The sequence below is a fragment of the Procambarus clarkii genome, chromosome 5, assembly GCF_040958095.1.
Source record: "Procambarus clarkii isolate CNS0578487 chromosome 5, FALCON_Pclarkii_2.0, whole genome shotgun sequence".
Taxonomy (NCBI): Eukaryota; Metazoa; Arthropoda; class Malacostraca; order Decapoda; family Cambaridae; genus Procambarus; species Procambarus clarkii.
Window position 1 is genome coordinate 9,107,178 of NC_091154.1, and position 20,232 is coordinate 9,127,409.

General features: G+C 49.0%; 1 protein-coding gene across 1 annotated transcript; it reads right to left on the reverse strand.

Moving 5' to 3' along the window:
• Positions 1-146: 146 nt before the first annotated feature.
• On the reverse strand, positions 147-19,791 carry LOC123766994 (lactosylceramide 4-alpha-galactosyltransferase-like). Its single transcript, XM_045756479.2, has 5 exons — positions 19,698-19,791; positions 16,994-17,241; positions 1,478-1,686; positions 820-992; positions 147-616 (listed from the first exon to the last, which is right to left on the reverse strand). The coding sequence occupies exons 1-5, from the start codon at positions 19,789-19,791 to the stop codon at positions 330-332; spliced, it is 1,011 nt and encodes a 336-aa protein (XP_045612435.2). The 3' UTR covers positions 147-329.
• Between the last annotated feature and the right edge of the window lie 441 nt (positions 19,792-20,232).

Here is a 20,232-nt window from a genome sequence, read left to right on the forward strand (position 1 = left end):
GTAAATTGGTACGTGAGGAAGAGTTTGGGCCTTAGAAAAAAAAGTAACTGGGAATATATCATATATTTACTAATTCATATTCAACTTATTGACTTTAAGCATTAAGTCATATATGTGCTGTCTTGTGTGAGAACGGGTTGAAGGACAAGACTGCAAAGTCTCTATTTCATTGCCCAAACAACAGCTGCAAGTTGCAACATCTGCACAGCTTTGGGTTTGAACAAGCATATTTTATTGAACAAGTATATTTTATACTCTGGTATTGTGGACACAGCATTCTCTTAGTAACTTTGTGCTATAAACATAATAACTGGAGAAGGTTGCTTTTCTCATGCTACATGATTGTGTTTTGAAGATATATTGTGCATCTTTCTTGTTTGCAAGTTATCTCTGAACTTCTTGATCTGTGTGACGGTGTTGAATATTTTTGGGCAGTTCTTCTGTGAGGTTTTGTCAACGATCGAGCCATCTCCAGGGTGCAGGGGTGCCCCCTTACTGAGCTTGTTCCAAAGGTGGATTGCAACAGTATTTTGAGGCCAAGTCTTAGAACTGCCACCACCAGATACGAAGAACTCTTCCCAGTGACTCCAGTAGATCGGGTAGAAGGTGGAGGGAGCTGTGGAAACATTACTACCATGAGCGGCCGGATATATTAGCAGTAAGACTGAACGGTAAACATGTACTATACCAAGTGTGCTATCAACTATTTCCCAACAACAGGGAAACCATTATTAATGTCTTGCATGACTATATGTCAGCGATGTTTGCATGCACTTCATGGTCCAAGCCCCATAGTGAATGAGGGTTACGTCCACTCACCCAATATTACGAGATCCTTGCAGTTGTGAATGTCAGCAATGTTCTGGATGTTGCAAGCCTTCCTCACCACCCTCTGGAAGACTCCTGGACCGTTATAGGCCCAAACATTGCCCCGAAAGTGTTCCGTCAGCTCCCTGATGGCCTCTTCACACACCCAGTGATCCTTAGGGAGTCTGAGGAGATATTTCATGAATTTAAAACAGGAACGTGCAGAGATCTGTCAAGATCTTCATAATTAATACCATTATATACACAAATTTACAGATTTGCATACCTCTAAATGTTAACAAGTGGCTCATCTTGATGACCAAACCACACACCAGAAGATGAGGACATGATGACGTTTCGGTCCGTTCTGAATCATTATCAAGTCGACTGTCACAACCAACTTGATAATGGTCCAGGACGGAGCGAAACGTCGTCATCTCCTCATCTTCTGGTGTGTGGTTTGCTAGTATTATATCATTACACACTTGTGTGATGTCCATGGAATACGTGGCACTTTGAGGTTATAAGGGTAGTAACAGAAGGCTGATACCTTATATCATATATTCCAACCATTAACCCTACAAAGAAATATTAAAATATGTCGCAGATGTTTTGATGTTATTAAAACCTGGAGGGATGAACAACATAACTACTTATTTCGAATACGAACTTGAAGGCACTATTGGTGAGGTAGTCCAAGCGTTCACTTCCAACCCATGACTCGCCGGAAGGCAAGGGTGCCATTGTCCACACGTCCAAGTCAAGGTAAATACCTCCCACAGAGCACACCACACCAAGACGTAGCGCATCCGACAAATTGATTCCAGGCCAGTCTGTTGAGACAGAGACTTGTAAAACTACTGCTAACTCTAGCGTAGTCTGTTGAGACAGAGACTTGTAAAACTACTGCTAACTCTAGCGTAGTCTGTTGAGACAGAGACTTGTAAAACTACTGCTAACTCTAGCGTAGTCTGTTGAGACAGAGACTTGTAAAACTACTGCTAACTCTAGCGTAGTCTGTTGAGACAGAGACTTGTAAAACTACTGCTAACTCTAGCGTAGTCTGTTGAGACAGAGACTTGTAAAACTACTGCTAACTCTAGCGTAGTCTGTTAAGACAGAGACGTGTAAAACTAGTGCTAACTCTAGCGTAGTCTGTTGAGACAGAGACTTGTAAAACTACTGCTAACTCAAGCGTAGTCTGTTGAGACAGAGACTTGTAACACTACTGCTAACTCAAGCGTAGTCTGTTGAGACAGAGACTTGTAACACTACTGCTAACTCAAGCGTAGTCTGTTGAGACAGAGACTTGTAACACTACTGCTAACTCTAGCGTAGTCTGTTGAGACAGAGACTTGTAAAACTACTGCTAACTCTAGCGTAGTCTGTTGAGACAGAGACTTGTAACACTAGTGCTAACTCTAGCGTAGTCTGTTGAGACAGAGACGTGTAAAACTACTGCTAACTCTAGCGTAGTCTGTTGAGACAGAGACGTGTAAAACTACTGCTAACTCTAGCGTAGTCTGTTGAGACAGAGACTTGTAAAACTACTGCTAACTCTAGCGTAGTCTGTTGAGACAGAGACTTGTAAAACTACTGCTAACTCTAGCGTAGTCTGTTGAGACAGAGACGTGTAAAACTACTGCTAACTCTAGCGTAGTCTGTTGAGACAGAGACTTGTAAAACTACTGCTAACTCTAGCGTAGTCTGTTGAGACAGAGACTTGTAAAACTACTGCTAACTCAAGTGTAGTCTGTTGAGACAGAGACTTGTAAAACTACCGCTAACTCTAGCGTAGTCTGTTTGAGACAGAGACTTGTAAAACTACTGCTAACTCTAGCGTAGTCTGTTGAGACAGAGACGTATAAACTACCGCTAACTCTAGCGTAGTCTGTTGAGACAGAGACGTATAAACTACCACTAACTCTAGCGTAGTCTGTTGAGACAGAGACGTATAAACTACTGCTAACTCTAGCATAGTCTGCTGAAACTAACATACTTAATTCTAACAGGGAGAGGAAGCCTGTGTATATATACGATATATACCTTAGGCTTGTATTAAGGTCCCTTCCCCAAGGTTGAATTACTGACTTGAGTCAGGATGCAACCCACAACAGTTGCATAACTCCCGGGAGCCTCTTTACTGTTAGGAGAACAAGTGTTAAGTGAAAGGAACGAGCCCATTTCTGTCTCGCCAGGGAATTGAACCCGGGTCCCCTATTGTGGGTCTAGACCGAAGTCAGCTGTACCACAACCCCCCCCCCCTCTCCACATCTCCTTCCTTGAATAAACACACAATAGCCTGGGGTGTTGGAGATACATATGTAAAACTAATTGGTCTGTTGGAGATACATATGTAAGATTAATTGGTCTGTTGGAGATACATATGTAAGATTAATTGGTCTGTTGGAGATACATATGTAAGATTAATTGGTCTGTTGGAGATACTATGTAAGATTAATTGGTCTGTTGGAGATACTATGTAAGATTAATTGGTTTGTTGAAGATACTTATGTAAGAATAATTGGTTTGTTGGACACATGTAGAATTAATGTTAAAAAGATGGTCAGAACTGAGGTTCTTAACTTTCAGAAATAAAGAGTTTACAGCCAATGTCCTGGGAATTAAAACTTATTTGTTTATCCTCTACTGTTCTTATCTTCTATTATCTTCTACCTGGAAATTTCTGCAAGCTTTTCCTGATAGCTAAGATTTGTTGGGAATAAGATAGGCATGTGCTTTGTTTTGATATATATAAATACTCTAATATAAGCATATACACTATGTTCAAAATGTGTAATATAAGCATATATACACCAGGTTCAAAATGTGTAATATACTGTACATATAGAGTATTAGGGTGAGCTGTAATATCACCTCATACCTGATCCATTACCTCATACCAACACTACTGTATCGCCGCCCCCTCATACCAACACTACTGTATCACCGCCCCCTCATACCAACACTACTGTATCACCGCCCCCCTCATACCAACACTACTGTATCACCGCCCCCTCATACCAACACTACTGTATCACCGCCCCCTCATACCAACACTACTGTATCACCGCCCCCTCATACCAACACTACTGTATCACCGCCCCCTCATACCAACACTACTGTATCACCGCCCCCTCATACCAACACTACTGTATCACCGCCCCCTCATACCAACACTACTGTATCACCGCCCCCTCATACCAACACTACTGTATCACCGCCCCCTCATACCAACACTACTGTATCACCGCCCCCTCATACCAACACTACTGTATCACCGCCCCCTCATACCAACACTACTGTATCACCGCCCCCTCATACCAACACTACTGTATCACCGCCCCCTCATACCAACACTACTGTATCACCGCCCCCTCATACCAACACTACTGTATCACCGCCCCCTCATACCAACACTACTGTATCACCGCCCCCTCATACCAACACTACTGTATCACCGCCCCCTCATACCAACACTACTGTATCATCGCCCCCTCATACCAACACTACTGTATCACCGCCCCCTCATACCAACACTACTGTATCACCGCCCCCTCATACCCAACACTACTGTATCACCGCCCCCTCATACCAACACTACTGTATCACCGCCCCCTCATACCAACACTACTGTATCACCGCCCCCTCATACCAACACTACTGTATCACCGCCCCCTCATACCAACACTACTGTATCACCGCCCCCTCATACCAACACTACTGTATCATCGCCCCCTCATACCAACACTACTGTATCACCGCCCCCTCATACCAACACTACTGTATCACCGCCCCCTCATACCAACACTACTGTATCACCGCCCCCTCATACCAACACTACTGTATCACCGCCCTCATACCAACACTACTGTATCACCGCCCCCTCATACCAACACTACTGTATCACCGCCCCTCATACCAACACTACTGTATCACCGCCCCCTCATACCAACACTACTGTATCACCGCCCCCTCATACCAACACTACTGTATCACCGCCCCCTCATACCAACACTACTGTATCACCGCCCCTCATACCAACACTACTGTATCACCGCCCCCTCATACCAACACTACTGTATCACCGCCCCCTCATACCAACACTACTGTATCACCCCCCCCTCATACCAACACTACTGTATCACCGCCCCTCATACCAACACTACTGTATCACCGCCCCCTCATACCAACACTACTGTATCACCGCCCCCTCATACCAACACTACTGTATCACCGCCCCCTCATACCAACACTACTGTATCACCGCCCCTCATACCAACACTACTGTATCACCGCCCCCTCATACCAACACTACTGTATCACCGCCCCCTCATACCAACACTACTGTATCACCGCCCCCTCATACCAACACTACTGTATCACCGCCCCTCATACCAACACTACTGTATCACCGCCCCTCATACCAACACTACTGTATCACCGCCCCCTCATACCAACACTACTGTATCACCGCCCCCTCATACCAACACTACTGTATCACCGCCCCCTCATACCAACACTACTGTATCACCGCCCCCTCATACCAACACTACTGTATCACCGCCCCCTCATACCAACACTACTGTATCACCGCCCCCTCATACCAACACTACTGTATCACCGCCCCCTCATACCAACACTACTGTATCACCGCCCCCTCATACCAACACTACTGTATCACCGCCCCCTCATACCAACACTACTGTATCACCGCCCCCTCATACCAACACTACTGTATCACCGCCCCCTCATACCAACACTACTGTATCACCGCCCCCTCATACCAACACTACTGTATCACCGCCCCCTCATACCAACACTACTGTATCACCGCCCCCTCATACCAACACTACTGTATCACCGCCCCCTCATACCAACACTACTGTATCACCGCCCCCTCATACCAACACTACTGTATCACCGCCCCCTCATACCAACACTACTGTATCACCGCCCCCTCATACCAACACTACTGTATCACCGCCCCCTCATACAACACTACTGTATCACCGCCCCCTCATACCAACACTACTGTATCACCGCCCCCTCATACCAACACTACTGTATCACCGCCCCCTCATACCAACACTACTGTATCACCGCCCCCCTCATACCAACACTACTGTATCACCGCCCCCTCATACCAACACTACTGTATCAACCGCCCCCTCATACCAACACTACTGTATCACCGCCCCCTCATACCAACACTACTGTATCACCGCCCCCTCATACCAACACTACTGTATCACCGCCCCCTCATACCAACACTACTGTATCACCGCCCCCTCATACCAACACTACTGTATCACCGCCCCCTCATACCAACACTACTGTATCACCGCCCCCTCATACCAACACTACTGTATCACCGCCCCCTCATACCAACACTACTGTATCACCGCCCCCTCATACCAACACTACTGTATCACCGCCCCCTCATACCAACACTACTGTATCACCGCCCCCTCATACCAACACTACTGTATCACCGCCCCCTCATACCAACACTACTGTATCACCGCCCCCTCATACCAACACTACTGTATCACCGCCCCCTCATACCAACACTACTGTATCACCGCCCCCTCATACCAACACTACTGTATCACCGCCCCCTCATACCAACACTACTGTATCACCGCCCCCTCATACCAACACTACTGTATCACCGCCCCCTCATACCAACACTACTGTATCACCGCCCCCTCATACCAACACTACTGTATCACCGCCCCCTCATACCAACACTACTGTATCACCGCCCCCTCATACCAACACTACTGTATCACCGCCCCCTCATACCAACACTACTGTATCACCGCCCCCTCATACCAACACTACTGTATCACCGCCCCCTCATACCAACACTACTGTATCACCGCCCCCTCATACCAACACTACTGTATCACCGCCCCCTCATACCAACACTACTGTATCACCGCCCCCTCATACCAACACTACTGTATCACCGCCCCCTCATACCAACACTACTGTATCACCGCCCCCTCATACCAACACTACTGTATCACCGCCCCCTCATACCAACACTACTGTATCACCGCCCCCTCATACCAACACTACTGTATCACCGCCCCCTCATACCAACACTACTGTATCACCGCCCCCTCATACCAACACTACTGTATCACCGCCCCCTCATACCAACACTACTGTATCACCGCCCCCTCATACCAACACTACTGTATCACCGCCCCCTCATACCAACACTACTGTATCACCGCCCCCTCATACCAACACTACTGTATCACCGCCCCCTCATACCAACACTACTGTATCACCGCCCCCTCATACCAACACTACTGTATCACCGCCCCCTCATACCAACACTACTGTATCACCGCCCCCTCATACCAACACTACTGTATCACCGCCCCCTCATACCAACACTACTGTATCACCGCCCCCTCATACCAACACTACTGTATCACCGCCCCCTCATACCAACACTACTGTATCACCGCCCCCCTCATACCAACACTACTGTATCACCGCCCCCTCATACCAACACTACTGTATCACCGCCCCCTCATACCAACACTACTGTATCACCGCCCCCTCATACCAACACTACTGTATCACCGCCCCCTCATACCAACACTACTGTATCACCGCCCCCTCATACCAACACTACTGTATCACCGCCCCCCTCATACCAACACTACTGTATCACCGCCCCCTCATACCAACACTACTGTATCACCGCCCCCTCATACCAACACTACTGTATCACCGCCCCCTCATACCAACACTACTGTATCACCGCCCCCTCATACCAACACTACTGTATCACCGCCCCCTCATACCAACACTACTGTATCACCGCCCCCTCATACCAACACTACTGTATCACCGCCCCCTCATACCAACACTACTGTATCACCGCCCCCTCATACCAACACTACTGTATCACCGCCCCCTCATACCAACACTACTGTATCACCGCCCCCTCATACCAACACTACTGTATCACCGCCCCTCATACCAACACTACTGTATCACCGCCCCCTCATACCAACACTACTGTATCACCGCCCCCTCATACCAACACTACTGTATCACCGCCCCCTCATACCAACACTACTGTATCACCGCCCCCTCATACCAACACTACTGTATCACCGCCCCCTCATACCAACACTACTGTATCACCGCCCCCTCATACCAACACTACTGTATCACCGCCCCCTCATACCAACACTACTGTATCACCGCCCCCTCATACCAACACTACTGTATCACCGCCCCTCATACCAACACTACTGTATCACCGCCCCCTCATACCAACACTACTGTATCACCGCCCCCTCATACCAACACTACTGTATCACCGCCCCCTCATACCAACACTACTGTATCACCGCCCCCTCATACCACACTACTGTATCACCGCTCCCTCATACCAACACTACTGTATCACCGCCCCTCATACCAACACTACTGTATCACCGCCCCCTCATACCAACACTACTGTATCACCGCCCCCTCATACCAACACTACTGTATCACCGCCCCTCATACCAACACTACTGTATCACCGCCCCCTCATACCAACACTACTGTATCACCGCTCCCTCATACCAACACTACTGTATCACCGCCCCTCATACCAACACTACTGTATCACCGCCCCCATACCAACACTACTGTATCACCGCCCCCTCATACCAACACTACTGTATCACCGCCCCCTCATACCAACACTACTGTATCACCGCCCCTCATACCAACACTACTGTATCACCGCCCCCTCATACCAACACTACTGTATCACCGCCCCCTCATACCAACACTACTGTATCACCGCCCCCTCATACCAACACTACTGTATCACCGCCCCCTCATACCAACACTACTGTATCACCGCCCCCTCATACCAACACTACTGTATCACCGCTCCCTCATACCAACACTACTGTATCACCGCCCCCTCATACCAACACTACTGTATCACCGCCCCCTCATACCAACACTACTGTATCACCGCCCCCTCATACCAACACTACTGTATCACCGCCCCCTCATACCAACACTACTGTATCACCGCCCCCTCATACCAACACTACTGTATCACCGCCCCCTCATACCAACACTACTGTATCACCGCCCCCTCATACCAACACTACTGTATCACCGCCCCCTCATACCAACACTACTGTATCACCGCCCCCTCATACCAACACTACTGTATCACCGCCCCCTCATACCAACACTACTGTATCACCGCCCCCTCATACCAACACTACTGTATCACCGCCCCCTCATACCAACACTACTGTATCACCGCCCCCTCATACCAACACTACTGTATCACCGCCCCCTCATACCAACACTACTGTATCACCGCCCCCTCATACCAACACTACTGTATCACCGCCCCCTCATACCAACACTACTGTATCACCGCCCCCTCATACCAACACTACTGTATCACCGCCCCCTCATACCAACACTACTGTATCACCGCCCCCTCATACCAACACTACTGTATCACCGCCCCCTCATACCAACACTACTGTATCACCGCCCCCTCATACCAACACCATCACAATGGTCAAGTATTTATTTACCACGTGACCCACAAACTCAACATCCGAGTATCATTGCCATTCACCACACTCTTCGTCACCCTTCCACCTACTGCTCCACGTCACCCTTCCACCTACCGCTCCACGTCACCCTTCCACCTACCGCTCCACGTCACCCTTCCACCTACTGCTCCACGTCACCCTTCCACCTACCGCTCCACGTCACCCTTCCACCTACCACTCCTCGTCACCCTTCCACCTACCGCTCCTCGTCACCCTTCCACCTACCACTCCACGTCACCCTTCCACCTACTGCTCCATGTCACCCTTCCACCTACCGCTCCACGTCACCCTTCCACCTACCGCTCCACGTCACCCTTCCACCTACCGCTCCACGTCACCCTTCCACCTACCACTCCACGTCACCCTTCCACCTACTGCTCCTCGTCACCCTTCCACCTACCGCTCCACGTCACCCTTCCACCTACCGCTCCTCGTCACCCTTCCACCTACCGCTCCTCGTCACCCTTCCACCTACCGCTCCTCGTCACCCTTCCACCTACCACTCCTCGTCACCCTTCCTCCTACCGCTCCACGTCACCCTTCCACCTACCGCTCCACGTCACCCTTCCACTCCTCGTCACCCTTCCACCTACCACTCCTCGTCACCCTTCCACCTACTGCTCCACGTCACCCTTCCACCTACCGCTCCACGTCACCCTTCCACTCCTCGTCACCCTTCCACCTACTGCTCCTCGTCACCCTTCCACCTACTGCTCCTCGTCACCCTTCCACCTACCGCTCCACGTCACCCTTCCACCTACCGCTCCACGTCACCCTTCCACATACCGCTCCACGTCACCCTTCCACCTACCGCTCCACGTCACCCTTCCACCCTTCTGTTTTGCCTAACTTGAAGTGTAAGAGTGTGTGTGTGTGTGTGTGTGTGTGTGTGTGTGTGTGTGTGTGTGTGTGTGTGTGTGTGTGTGTGTGTGTGTGTGTGTGTGTGTGTGTATTCACCTAGTTGTGTTTGCGGGGGTTGAGCTTTGCTCTTTCGGCCCGCCTCTCAACTGTCAATCAACTGTTTACTAACTACTTTTTTTCCACACCACCACCACACACACGCACACACACCAGAAAGCAGCCCGTGACAGCTGACTAACTCCCAGGTGCATATTTACTGCTAGGTAACAGGGGCATGCAGGGTGAAAGAAACATTTGTTTCTGCCTCGTGCGTGAATAGAACCCGCACCACAGAATAACGAATGCGCGCTATCCACCAGGCTACTAGGCTCCCTGCATATATACACACATTATATGTATATATATATATATATATATATATATATATATATATATATATATATATATATATATATATAAATATATATATATATATATATATATATATATATATATATATATATATATATAAATATAAATATATATATATATATATATATATATATATATATATATATATATATATATATATATATATATGTGTGTGTGTGTGCGTGTGTGTGCGTGTGTGTGTGTGTACTCACCTAGTTGTGTTTGCGGGGGTTGAGCTCTGGCTCTTTGGTCCCGCCTCTCAACCGTCAATCAACAGGTGTACAGATTCCTGAGCCTATCGGGCTCTATCATATCTACACTTGAAACTGTGTATGGAGTCAGCCTCCTCCACATCACTTCCTAATGCATTCCATTTGTCAACCACTCTGACAGTAAAAACGTTCTTTCTAATATCGCTGTGGCTCATTTGGGCACTCAGTTTCCACCTGTGTCCCCTTGTGCGTGTTCCCCTTTTGTTAAATAGACTGTCTTTATCTACCCTATCAATTCCCTTCAGAATCTTGAATGTGGTCATCATGTCCCCCTAACTCTTCTGTCTTCCAGCGAAGTGAGGTTTAATTCCCGTAGTCTCTCCTCGTAGCTCATACCTCTCAGCTCGGGTACTAGTCTGGTGGCAAACCTTTGAACCTTTTCCAGTTTAGTCTTATCCTTGACTAGATATGGACTCCATGCTGGGGCTGCATACTCCAGGATTGGCCTGACATATGTGGTATACAAAGTTCTGAATGATTCTTTACACAAGTTTCTGAATGCCGTTCGTATGTTGGCCAGCCTGGCATATGCCGCTGATGTTTTCCGCTTGATGTGTGCTGCAGGAGACAGGTCTGGCGTGATATCAACCCCCAAGTCTTTTTCCTTCTCTGACTCCTGAAGAATTTCCTCTCCCAGATGATACCTTGTATCTAGCCTCCTGCTCCCTACACTTATCTTCATTACATTACATTTGGTTGGGTTAAACTCTAACAACCATTTGTTCGACCATTCCTTCAGCTTGTCTACGTCTTCTTGAAGCCTCAAACAGTCCTCTTCTGTTTTAATCCTTCTCATAATTTTAGCATCGTCCACAAACATTGAGAGAAATGAATCGATACCCTCTGGGAGATCATTTACATATATCAGAAACAAGATAGGCTGAGTAAAGAGCCCTGTGGGACTCCACTGGTGACTTCACGCCAATCGGAGGTCTCACCCCTCACCGTAACTCTCTGCTTCCTATTGCTTAGATACTCCCTTATCCACTGGAGCACCTTACCAGCTACACCTGCCTGTCTCTCCAGCTTATGTACCAGCCTCTTATGCGGTACTGTGTCAAAGGCTTTCCGACAATCCAAGAAAATGCAGTCCGCCCAGCCCTCTCTTTCTTGCTTAATCTTTGTCACCTGATCGTAGAATTCTATCAAACCTGTAAGGCAAGATTTACCCTCCCTGAACCCATGTTGGCGATTTGTCACGAAGTCCCTTCTCTCCAGATGTGTTACCAGGTTTTTTCTCACGATCTTCTCCATCACCTTGCATGGTATACAAGTCAAGGACACTGGCCTGTAGTTCAGTGCCTCTTACCTGTCGCCCTTTTTGTATATTGGGACCACATTCGCAGTCTTCCATATTTCTGGTAGGTCTCCCGTCTCCAGTGACTTACTATGCACTATGGAGAGTGGCAAGCAAAGTGCCTCTGCACACTCTTTCAGTATCCATGGTGAGATCCCATCTGGACCAACAGCCTTTCTAACATCCAGATCCAGCAGGTGTCTCTTGACCTCCTCTCTCGTAATTTCGAACTCTTCCAAGGCCACCTCGTTTACCTCCCTTTCTCCTAGCACAGTGACCTCACCATGTTCTATTGTGAAGACCTCCTGGAATCTCTTGTTTAGTTCTTCACACACCTCACTGTCATTCTCTGTATACCTGTCCTCGCCTGTTCTAAGTTTCACTACCTTTTCTTTCACTGTTGTTTTCCTTCTGATGTGACTGTGGAGTAGCTTTGGTTTGGTCTTGGCTTTGTTTGCTATATCATTTTCAAAACTTTTCTCTGCTTCTCTTCTCACCCTGACGTACTCATTCCTGGTTCTCTGGTATCTCTCTCTGCTTTCTGGTGTTCTGTTATTCCGGAAGTTCCTCCACGCCCTTTTGTTCAGTTTCTTCGCTTCCATACATGCCCTATTATACCATGGATTCATCTGTTGCTTCTCGGATTTTTTCCTTTGGGCCGGGATGAACCTGTTTACTGCCTCCTGACACTTTTGGGTAACATAGTCCATCATACCCTGTACAGACTTGTCTCTGAGGTCTGTGTCCCAAGGTATTTCACTTAGGAAACTTCTCATCTGTTCATAATTCCCCTTTCGGTATGCCAGCCTTTTGATTCCTAGTTCTTTTTGGGGGGAGATAAGTCCTAGCTCTACCAGGTACTCAAAGTTCAATACACTGTGGTCACTCATTCCCAAGGGCGCTTCCATCTTAACTTCCCTTATATCCCACTCATTAAGGGTAAATATCAAATCAAGCATTGCTGGTTCATCTTCTCCTCTCATTCTTGTTGGTTCTTTGATGTGCTGGCTTAGAAAGTTTCTTATTGCCACGTCCAGCAGCTTAGCTCTCCATGTTTCTTGTCCTCCATGCGGGTCTCTGTTCTTCCAATCTATCTTCCCATGGATGAAGTCTCCCATAATTAGTAGTCCAGATCCATTCCTGCTAGCAACAGAAGCTGCTCTTTCTATTATGTTAATGGTGGCCATGTTGTTTCTATCATATTCCTGTCTAGGTCTTCTGTCATTTGGTGGTGGATTATATATGACTGCGACTATAATTGTTTTCCCTCCATTTGTTACAGTACCTGCTATGTAGTCACTGAAGCCTTCACAGCCCTGAATATCCATCTCCTCAAAATCCCAGCCTTTTCTTACCAGCAGAGCTACACCACCACCACCTCTTCCTTCCCTCTCTTTCCTCATAACATAATAGTCCTGTGGGAACACTGCGTTTGTTATCGTTTTCGTGAGCTTTGTTTCTGTGAGGGCTATTATGTCTGGGTTTTCCTCTAGTACCCGTTCTCCAAGCTCATTTGCTTTATTTGTAATTCCATCTATGTTAGTGTACATCACTTTGAGGCTCACTTTCTTCTGTCCCTTCTCAAATCGCCTCCTTGGTGAGTGTTCTGCTGGTGGGGGAGGCTGTTCCATGGGTGTGAGGACCTGTGAGGTGGATAACAGGGTCTCAGAGGATACTGGGATGAGGGGCGGGGGATCCAGTGAAGGGGGAGGGACAGGGAGGGTATGGGGCGAAAGGGGAGGGAGGACAGGAAGGAAAGGGGGGGAGGGAGGACTCGGGAGGAGGGGAGGGGTAGAAGGGTGGAGATTGGGTGTGGGGGGAGGGAGATTTGGCTGAACATTTGAGTGGGGACCAACCAACACCACCACCAGACACCAACCAACACCACCACCAGACACCAACCAACACCACCACCAGACACCAACCAACACCACCACCAGACACCAACCATCACCACCACCAGACACCAACCATCACCACCACCAGACACCAACCAACACCACCACCAAACACCAACCAACACCACCACCAGACACCAACCATCACCACCACCAGACACCAACCAACACCACCACCAGACACCAACCAACACCACCACCAGGCACCAACCATCACCACCACCAGACACCAACCAACACCACCACCAGACACCAACCAACACCACCACCAGGCACCAACCATCACCACCACCAGACACCAACCATCACCCCCACCAGACACCAACCAACACCACCACCAGACAACAACCATCACCACCACCAGACACCAACCATCACCACCACCAGACACCAACCATCACCACCACCAGACACCAACCATCACCACCACCAGACACCAACCAACACCACCACCAGACAACAACCATCACCACCACCAGACACCAACCAACACCACCACCAGACACCAACCAACACCACTACCAGACACCAACCATCACCACCACCAGACACCAACCATCACCACCACCAGACACCAACCAACACCACCACCAGACACCATCCAACACCACCACCAGACACCAACCATCACCACCACCAGACACCAACCAACACCACCACCAGACACCAACCAACACCACCACCAGACACCAACCACCACCACCACCAGACACCAACCATCACCACCACCAGACACCAACCACCACCACCACCAGACACCAACCAACACCACCACCAAACACCAACCAACACCACCACCAACCATCACCACCACCAAACACCAACCATCACCACCACCAAACACCAACCATCACCACCACCAAACACCAACCATCACCACCACCAAACACCAACCAACACCACCACCAGACACCAACCACCACCACCACCAGACACCAACCATCACCACCACCAGACACCAACCAACACCACCACCAGACACCAACCAACACCACCACCAGACACCACCACCAGACACCAACCAACACCACCACCAGACACCACCACCAGACACCAACCATCACCACCACCACCACCAGACACCAACCATCACCACCCCCAGACACCATCCAACACCACCACCAGACACCAACCATCACCACCACCAGACACCAACCAACACCACCACCAGACACCAACCATCACCACCACCACCACCAGACACCAACCAACACCACCACCAAACACCAACCACCACCACCACCAGACACCAACCATCACCACCACCAAACACCAACCATCACCACCACCAAACACCAACCATCACCACCACCAGACACCAACCATCACCACCACCAAACACCAACCATCACCACCACCAGACACCAACCAACACCACCACCAAACACCAACCATCACCACCACCAGACACCAACCATCACCACCACCAAACACCAACCATCACCACCACCAGACACCAACCATCACCACCACCAAACACCAACCATCACCACCACCAAACACCAACCAACACCACCACCAGACACCAACCATCACCACCACCAGACACCAACCATCACCACCACCAGACACCAACCATCACCACCACCAGACACCAACCATCACCACCACCAGACACCAACCATCACCACCACCAAACACCAACCATCACCACCACCAAACACCAACCAACACCACCACCAGACACCAACCATCACCACCACCAGACACCAACCATCACCACCACCAGACACCACCACCAGACACCAACCAACACCACCACCAGACACCACCACCAGACACCAACCAACACCACCACCAGACACCACCACCAGACACCAACCAACACCACCACCAGACACCAACCATCACCACCACCAGACACCACCACCAGACACCAACCATCACCACCACCAGACACCACCACCAGACACCAACCAACACCACCACCAGACACCAACCATCACCACCACCAGACACCAACCATCACCACCACCAGACACCAACCATCACCACCACCAAACACCAACCAACACCACCACCAGACACCAACCATCACCACCACCAGACACCAACCAACACCACCACCAGACACCAACCATCACCACCACCAGACACCAACCATCACCACCACCAGACACCAACCAACACCCCCACCAGTCACCAACCAACACCACCACCAGTCACCAACCAACACCACCACCAAACACCAACCAACACCACCACCAGACACCAACCAACACCACCACCAGACACCAACCAACACCACCACCAGACACCAACCAACACCACCACCAGACACCAACCATCACCACCACCAAACACCAACCACCACCACCACCAGACACCAACCACCACCACCACCAAACACCAACCAACACCACCACCAGACACCAACCATCACCACCACCAGACACCAACCAACACCACCACCAGACACCAACCACCACCACCACCAAACACCAACCAACACCACCACCAGACACCAACCATCACCACCACCAGACACCAACCAACACCACCACCAGACACCAACCATCACCACCACCAGACACCAACCAACACCACCACCAGACACCAACCAACACCACCACCAGACACCAACCAACACCACCACCAGACACCAACCATCACCACCACCAGACACCAACCAACACCACCACCAGACACCAACCAACACCACCACCAGACACCAACCATCACCACCACCAGACACCAACCAACACCACCACCAGACACCAACCAACACCACCACCAGACACCAACCATCACCACCACCAGACACCAACCATCACCACCACCAGACACCAACCATCACCACCACCAGACACCAACCAACACCGCTCCACCCACCATCTTAGCATTAAGGGCCGACGAACACATTGTCTCCAGAAAGAAGATGTTCTTGTCGCTGGAAGAAGCTGTGAAATTGGGCAGCGTGACGGGGAAGGGCGGGGTGGTGGTGTTGGCCTGTAGGGTGCAGGCCGCCGCCCGCCACCCACCCTCGCCCTCCCCGCCCTCCACGCCCATCACTGCTTCTGGAGCGAAGTAGTCTTCGTAGTCGGCCACCACCGCTGGAAGACTCAGGTAAGTCCTGCCGTCTGTCGTAAATAATGTATAGTTATAACAATAACCAATTTCTGCATAAAGTTCAGGCATGTGAACCCATGACTGTGTGAGACTGAACTCATGTCCTGAAGACCTGCTTTCATTTGAACCAAGAGTAGGCCTATACTGCTTACTTTAGCAATCATTGAAGCAAGGGTAGGCCTAGACAGCTTACTTTAGCAATTAATGAAACAAGGGTAGGCCTATACAACTTACTTTAGCTATCAATGAAGCAAGGGTAGGCCTATACTGCTTACTTATAAATCCATGAACCAAGAGTAGGCCTATACTGCTTACTTATAAATCCATGAACCAAGAGTAGGCCTATACTGCTTACTTATAAATCCATGAACCAAGAGTAGGCCTATACTGCTTACTTATAAATCCATGAACCAAGAGTAGGCCTATACTGCTTACTTATAAATCCATGAACCAAGAGTAGGCCTATACTGCTTACTTATAAATCCATGAACCAAGAGTAGGCCTAGACAGCTTACTTTAGCTGTCAATGAAGCAAGGGTAGGCCTATACAGCTTACGTGTAAATCAATGAAGTAGGTTAGGCCTATGCAGCCTACTTTAACTATCAATGAAGGCATATACAACTTACTTTAACCAATAATTTGATTAACACTGGGAGCCAAGATTCACACTGGGAGCCAAGATTCACACTGGGAGCCAAGATTCACACTGGGAGCCAAGATTCACACTGGGAGCCAAGATTCACACTGGGAGCCAAGATTCACACTAGGAGCCAAGATCCACCTGTCCCCACCTGTCCCGGTCCACCTGTCCCCACCTGTCCCGGTCCACCTGTACCTACCTGTTCCGGTCCACTTGTTCCCACCTGTCCCGGTCCACCTGTACCGGTCCACCTGTACCGGTCCACCTGTGAACAGCCAGTAGCGTAAGACTACAGGATGTAGTCAGGAGTCGAGTGCTTCTCTACCCACGTGTGTATGGCCCTTTTCCCCCATTATATGCAACGCAGTCACGTTTATAGATGCGTTGTCAGGGGCGCTTACAGGTGTGTATACCATTAGATTAACACACAGGTGCGTTTTCTGCACGCCACGTTTAGTATTAGACAACGGAAACATGTTGATTGGTCTATGCACAACTTTCTATATCAATTTATCCAAACACATGTTCAGTATAACACAGTTACAGCCATACTGAATTATTAATACACCATCACCACCATACAGTCCCTTAATACACCATACACGTCCACTAATACACCATCACCACCATACTGTGTTAGTAATACACCATCACCACCATACAGTCCCATAATACACCATACACGTCCACTAATACACCATCACCACCATACTGTCCCTTAATACACCATACACGTCCACTAATACACCATCACCACCATACTGTCCCTTAATACACCATACACGTCCACTAATACACCATCACCACCATACAGTGCCTTAATACACCATACACGTCCACTAATACACCATCACCACCATACAGTGCCTTAATACACCATACACGTCCACTAATACACCATCACCACCATACAGTGCCTTAATACACCATACACGTCCACTAATACACCATCACCACCATACTGTCCCTTAATACACCATACACGTCCACTAATACACCATCACCACCATACAGTGCCTTAATACACCATACACGTCCACTAATACACCATCACCACCATACAGTGCCTTAATACACCATACACGTCCACTAATACACCATCACCACCATACTGTCCCTTAATACACCATACACGTCCACTAATACACCATCACCACCATACAGTGCCTTAATACACCATACACGTCCACTAATACACCATCACCACCATACAGTCCCTTAATACACCATACACGTCCACTAATACACCATCACCACCATACTGTCCCTTAATACACCATACACGTCCACTAATACACCATCACCACCATACAGTCCCTTAATACACCATACACGTCCACTAATACACCATCACCACCATACAGTGCCTTAATACACCATACACGTCCACTAATACACCATCACCACCATACTGTCCCTTAATACACCATACACGTCCACTAATACACCATCATCACCATAGTAGCAGGCATCCCGCAGTCTCAGGAGACTATGGAGTTGTGCTCTGGTTGTCGAGGCTGGAGTGGCCTCTCCAGGGCACAAAGTCTGGGAAGGTCGACATGGGGCCTGGTAGCCTGGTGGATAGCGCGCAGGACTCGTAATTCTGTGGCGCGGGTTCGATTCCCGCACGAGGCAGAAACAAATGGGCAAAAGTTTCTTTCACCCTGAATGCCTCTGTTACCTAGCAGTAAATAGGTACCTGGGAGTTAGTCAGCTGTCACGGGCTGCTTCCTGGGGGTGGAGGCCTGGTCGAGGACCGGGCCGCGGGGACACTAAAGCCTCGAAATCATCTCAAGATAACCTCAAGTTGGAGGAAAAGCTGTTACCCATACAGCAAGTCTCCACGTTCATTCCCACATGCACTCGAGCTATGTCACTAGTAAGTTCTGTAGAACTTCTGGTTTCAATTCTTTTAACCATGTCGTAGGTCAGTCGATAAAGGCAGCGTCTGGGATGCTCTCGGACGTAGGTTCGAATCCTCGTCACGGCCCTTTTTTGGGCCTTGTAGTAGAAAAATAGAAAGAATTTTTTCAGTGTCAGAGTAGTTAACAGGTGGAATGCATTAGGCAGTGGTGTGGTGGAGGCTGACTCCATACACAGTTTACAATGTAGATATGATAGAGCCCAGTAGGCTCAGGAACCTGTACACCTGTTGATTGACAGTTGAGAGGCGGGACCAAAGAGCCAGAGCTCAACCCCCGCAAGCACAACTAGATGAGGACACACACACACACACAAACACACAACCACCAACATACACAACCACCATCATACACAACCACCATCATACACAACCACCATCATACACAACCATCAACAAACACAACCACCAACATACACAACCACCATCATACACAACCA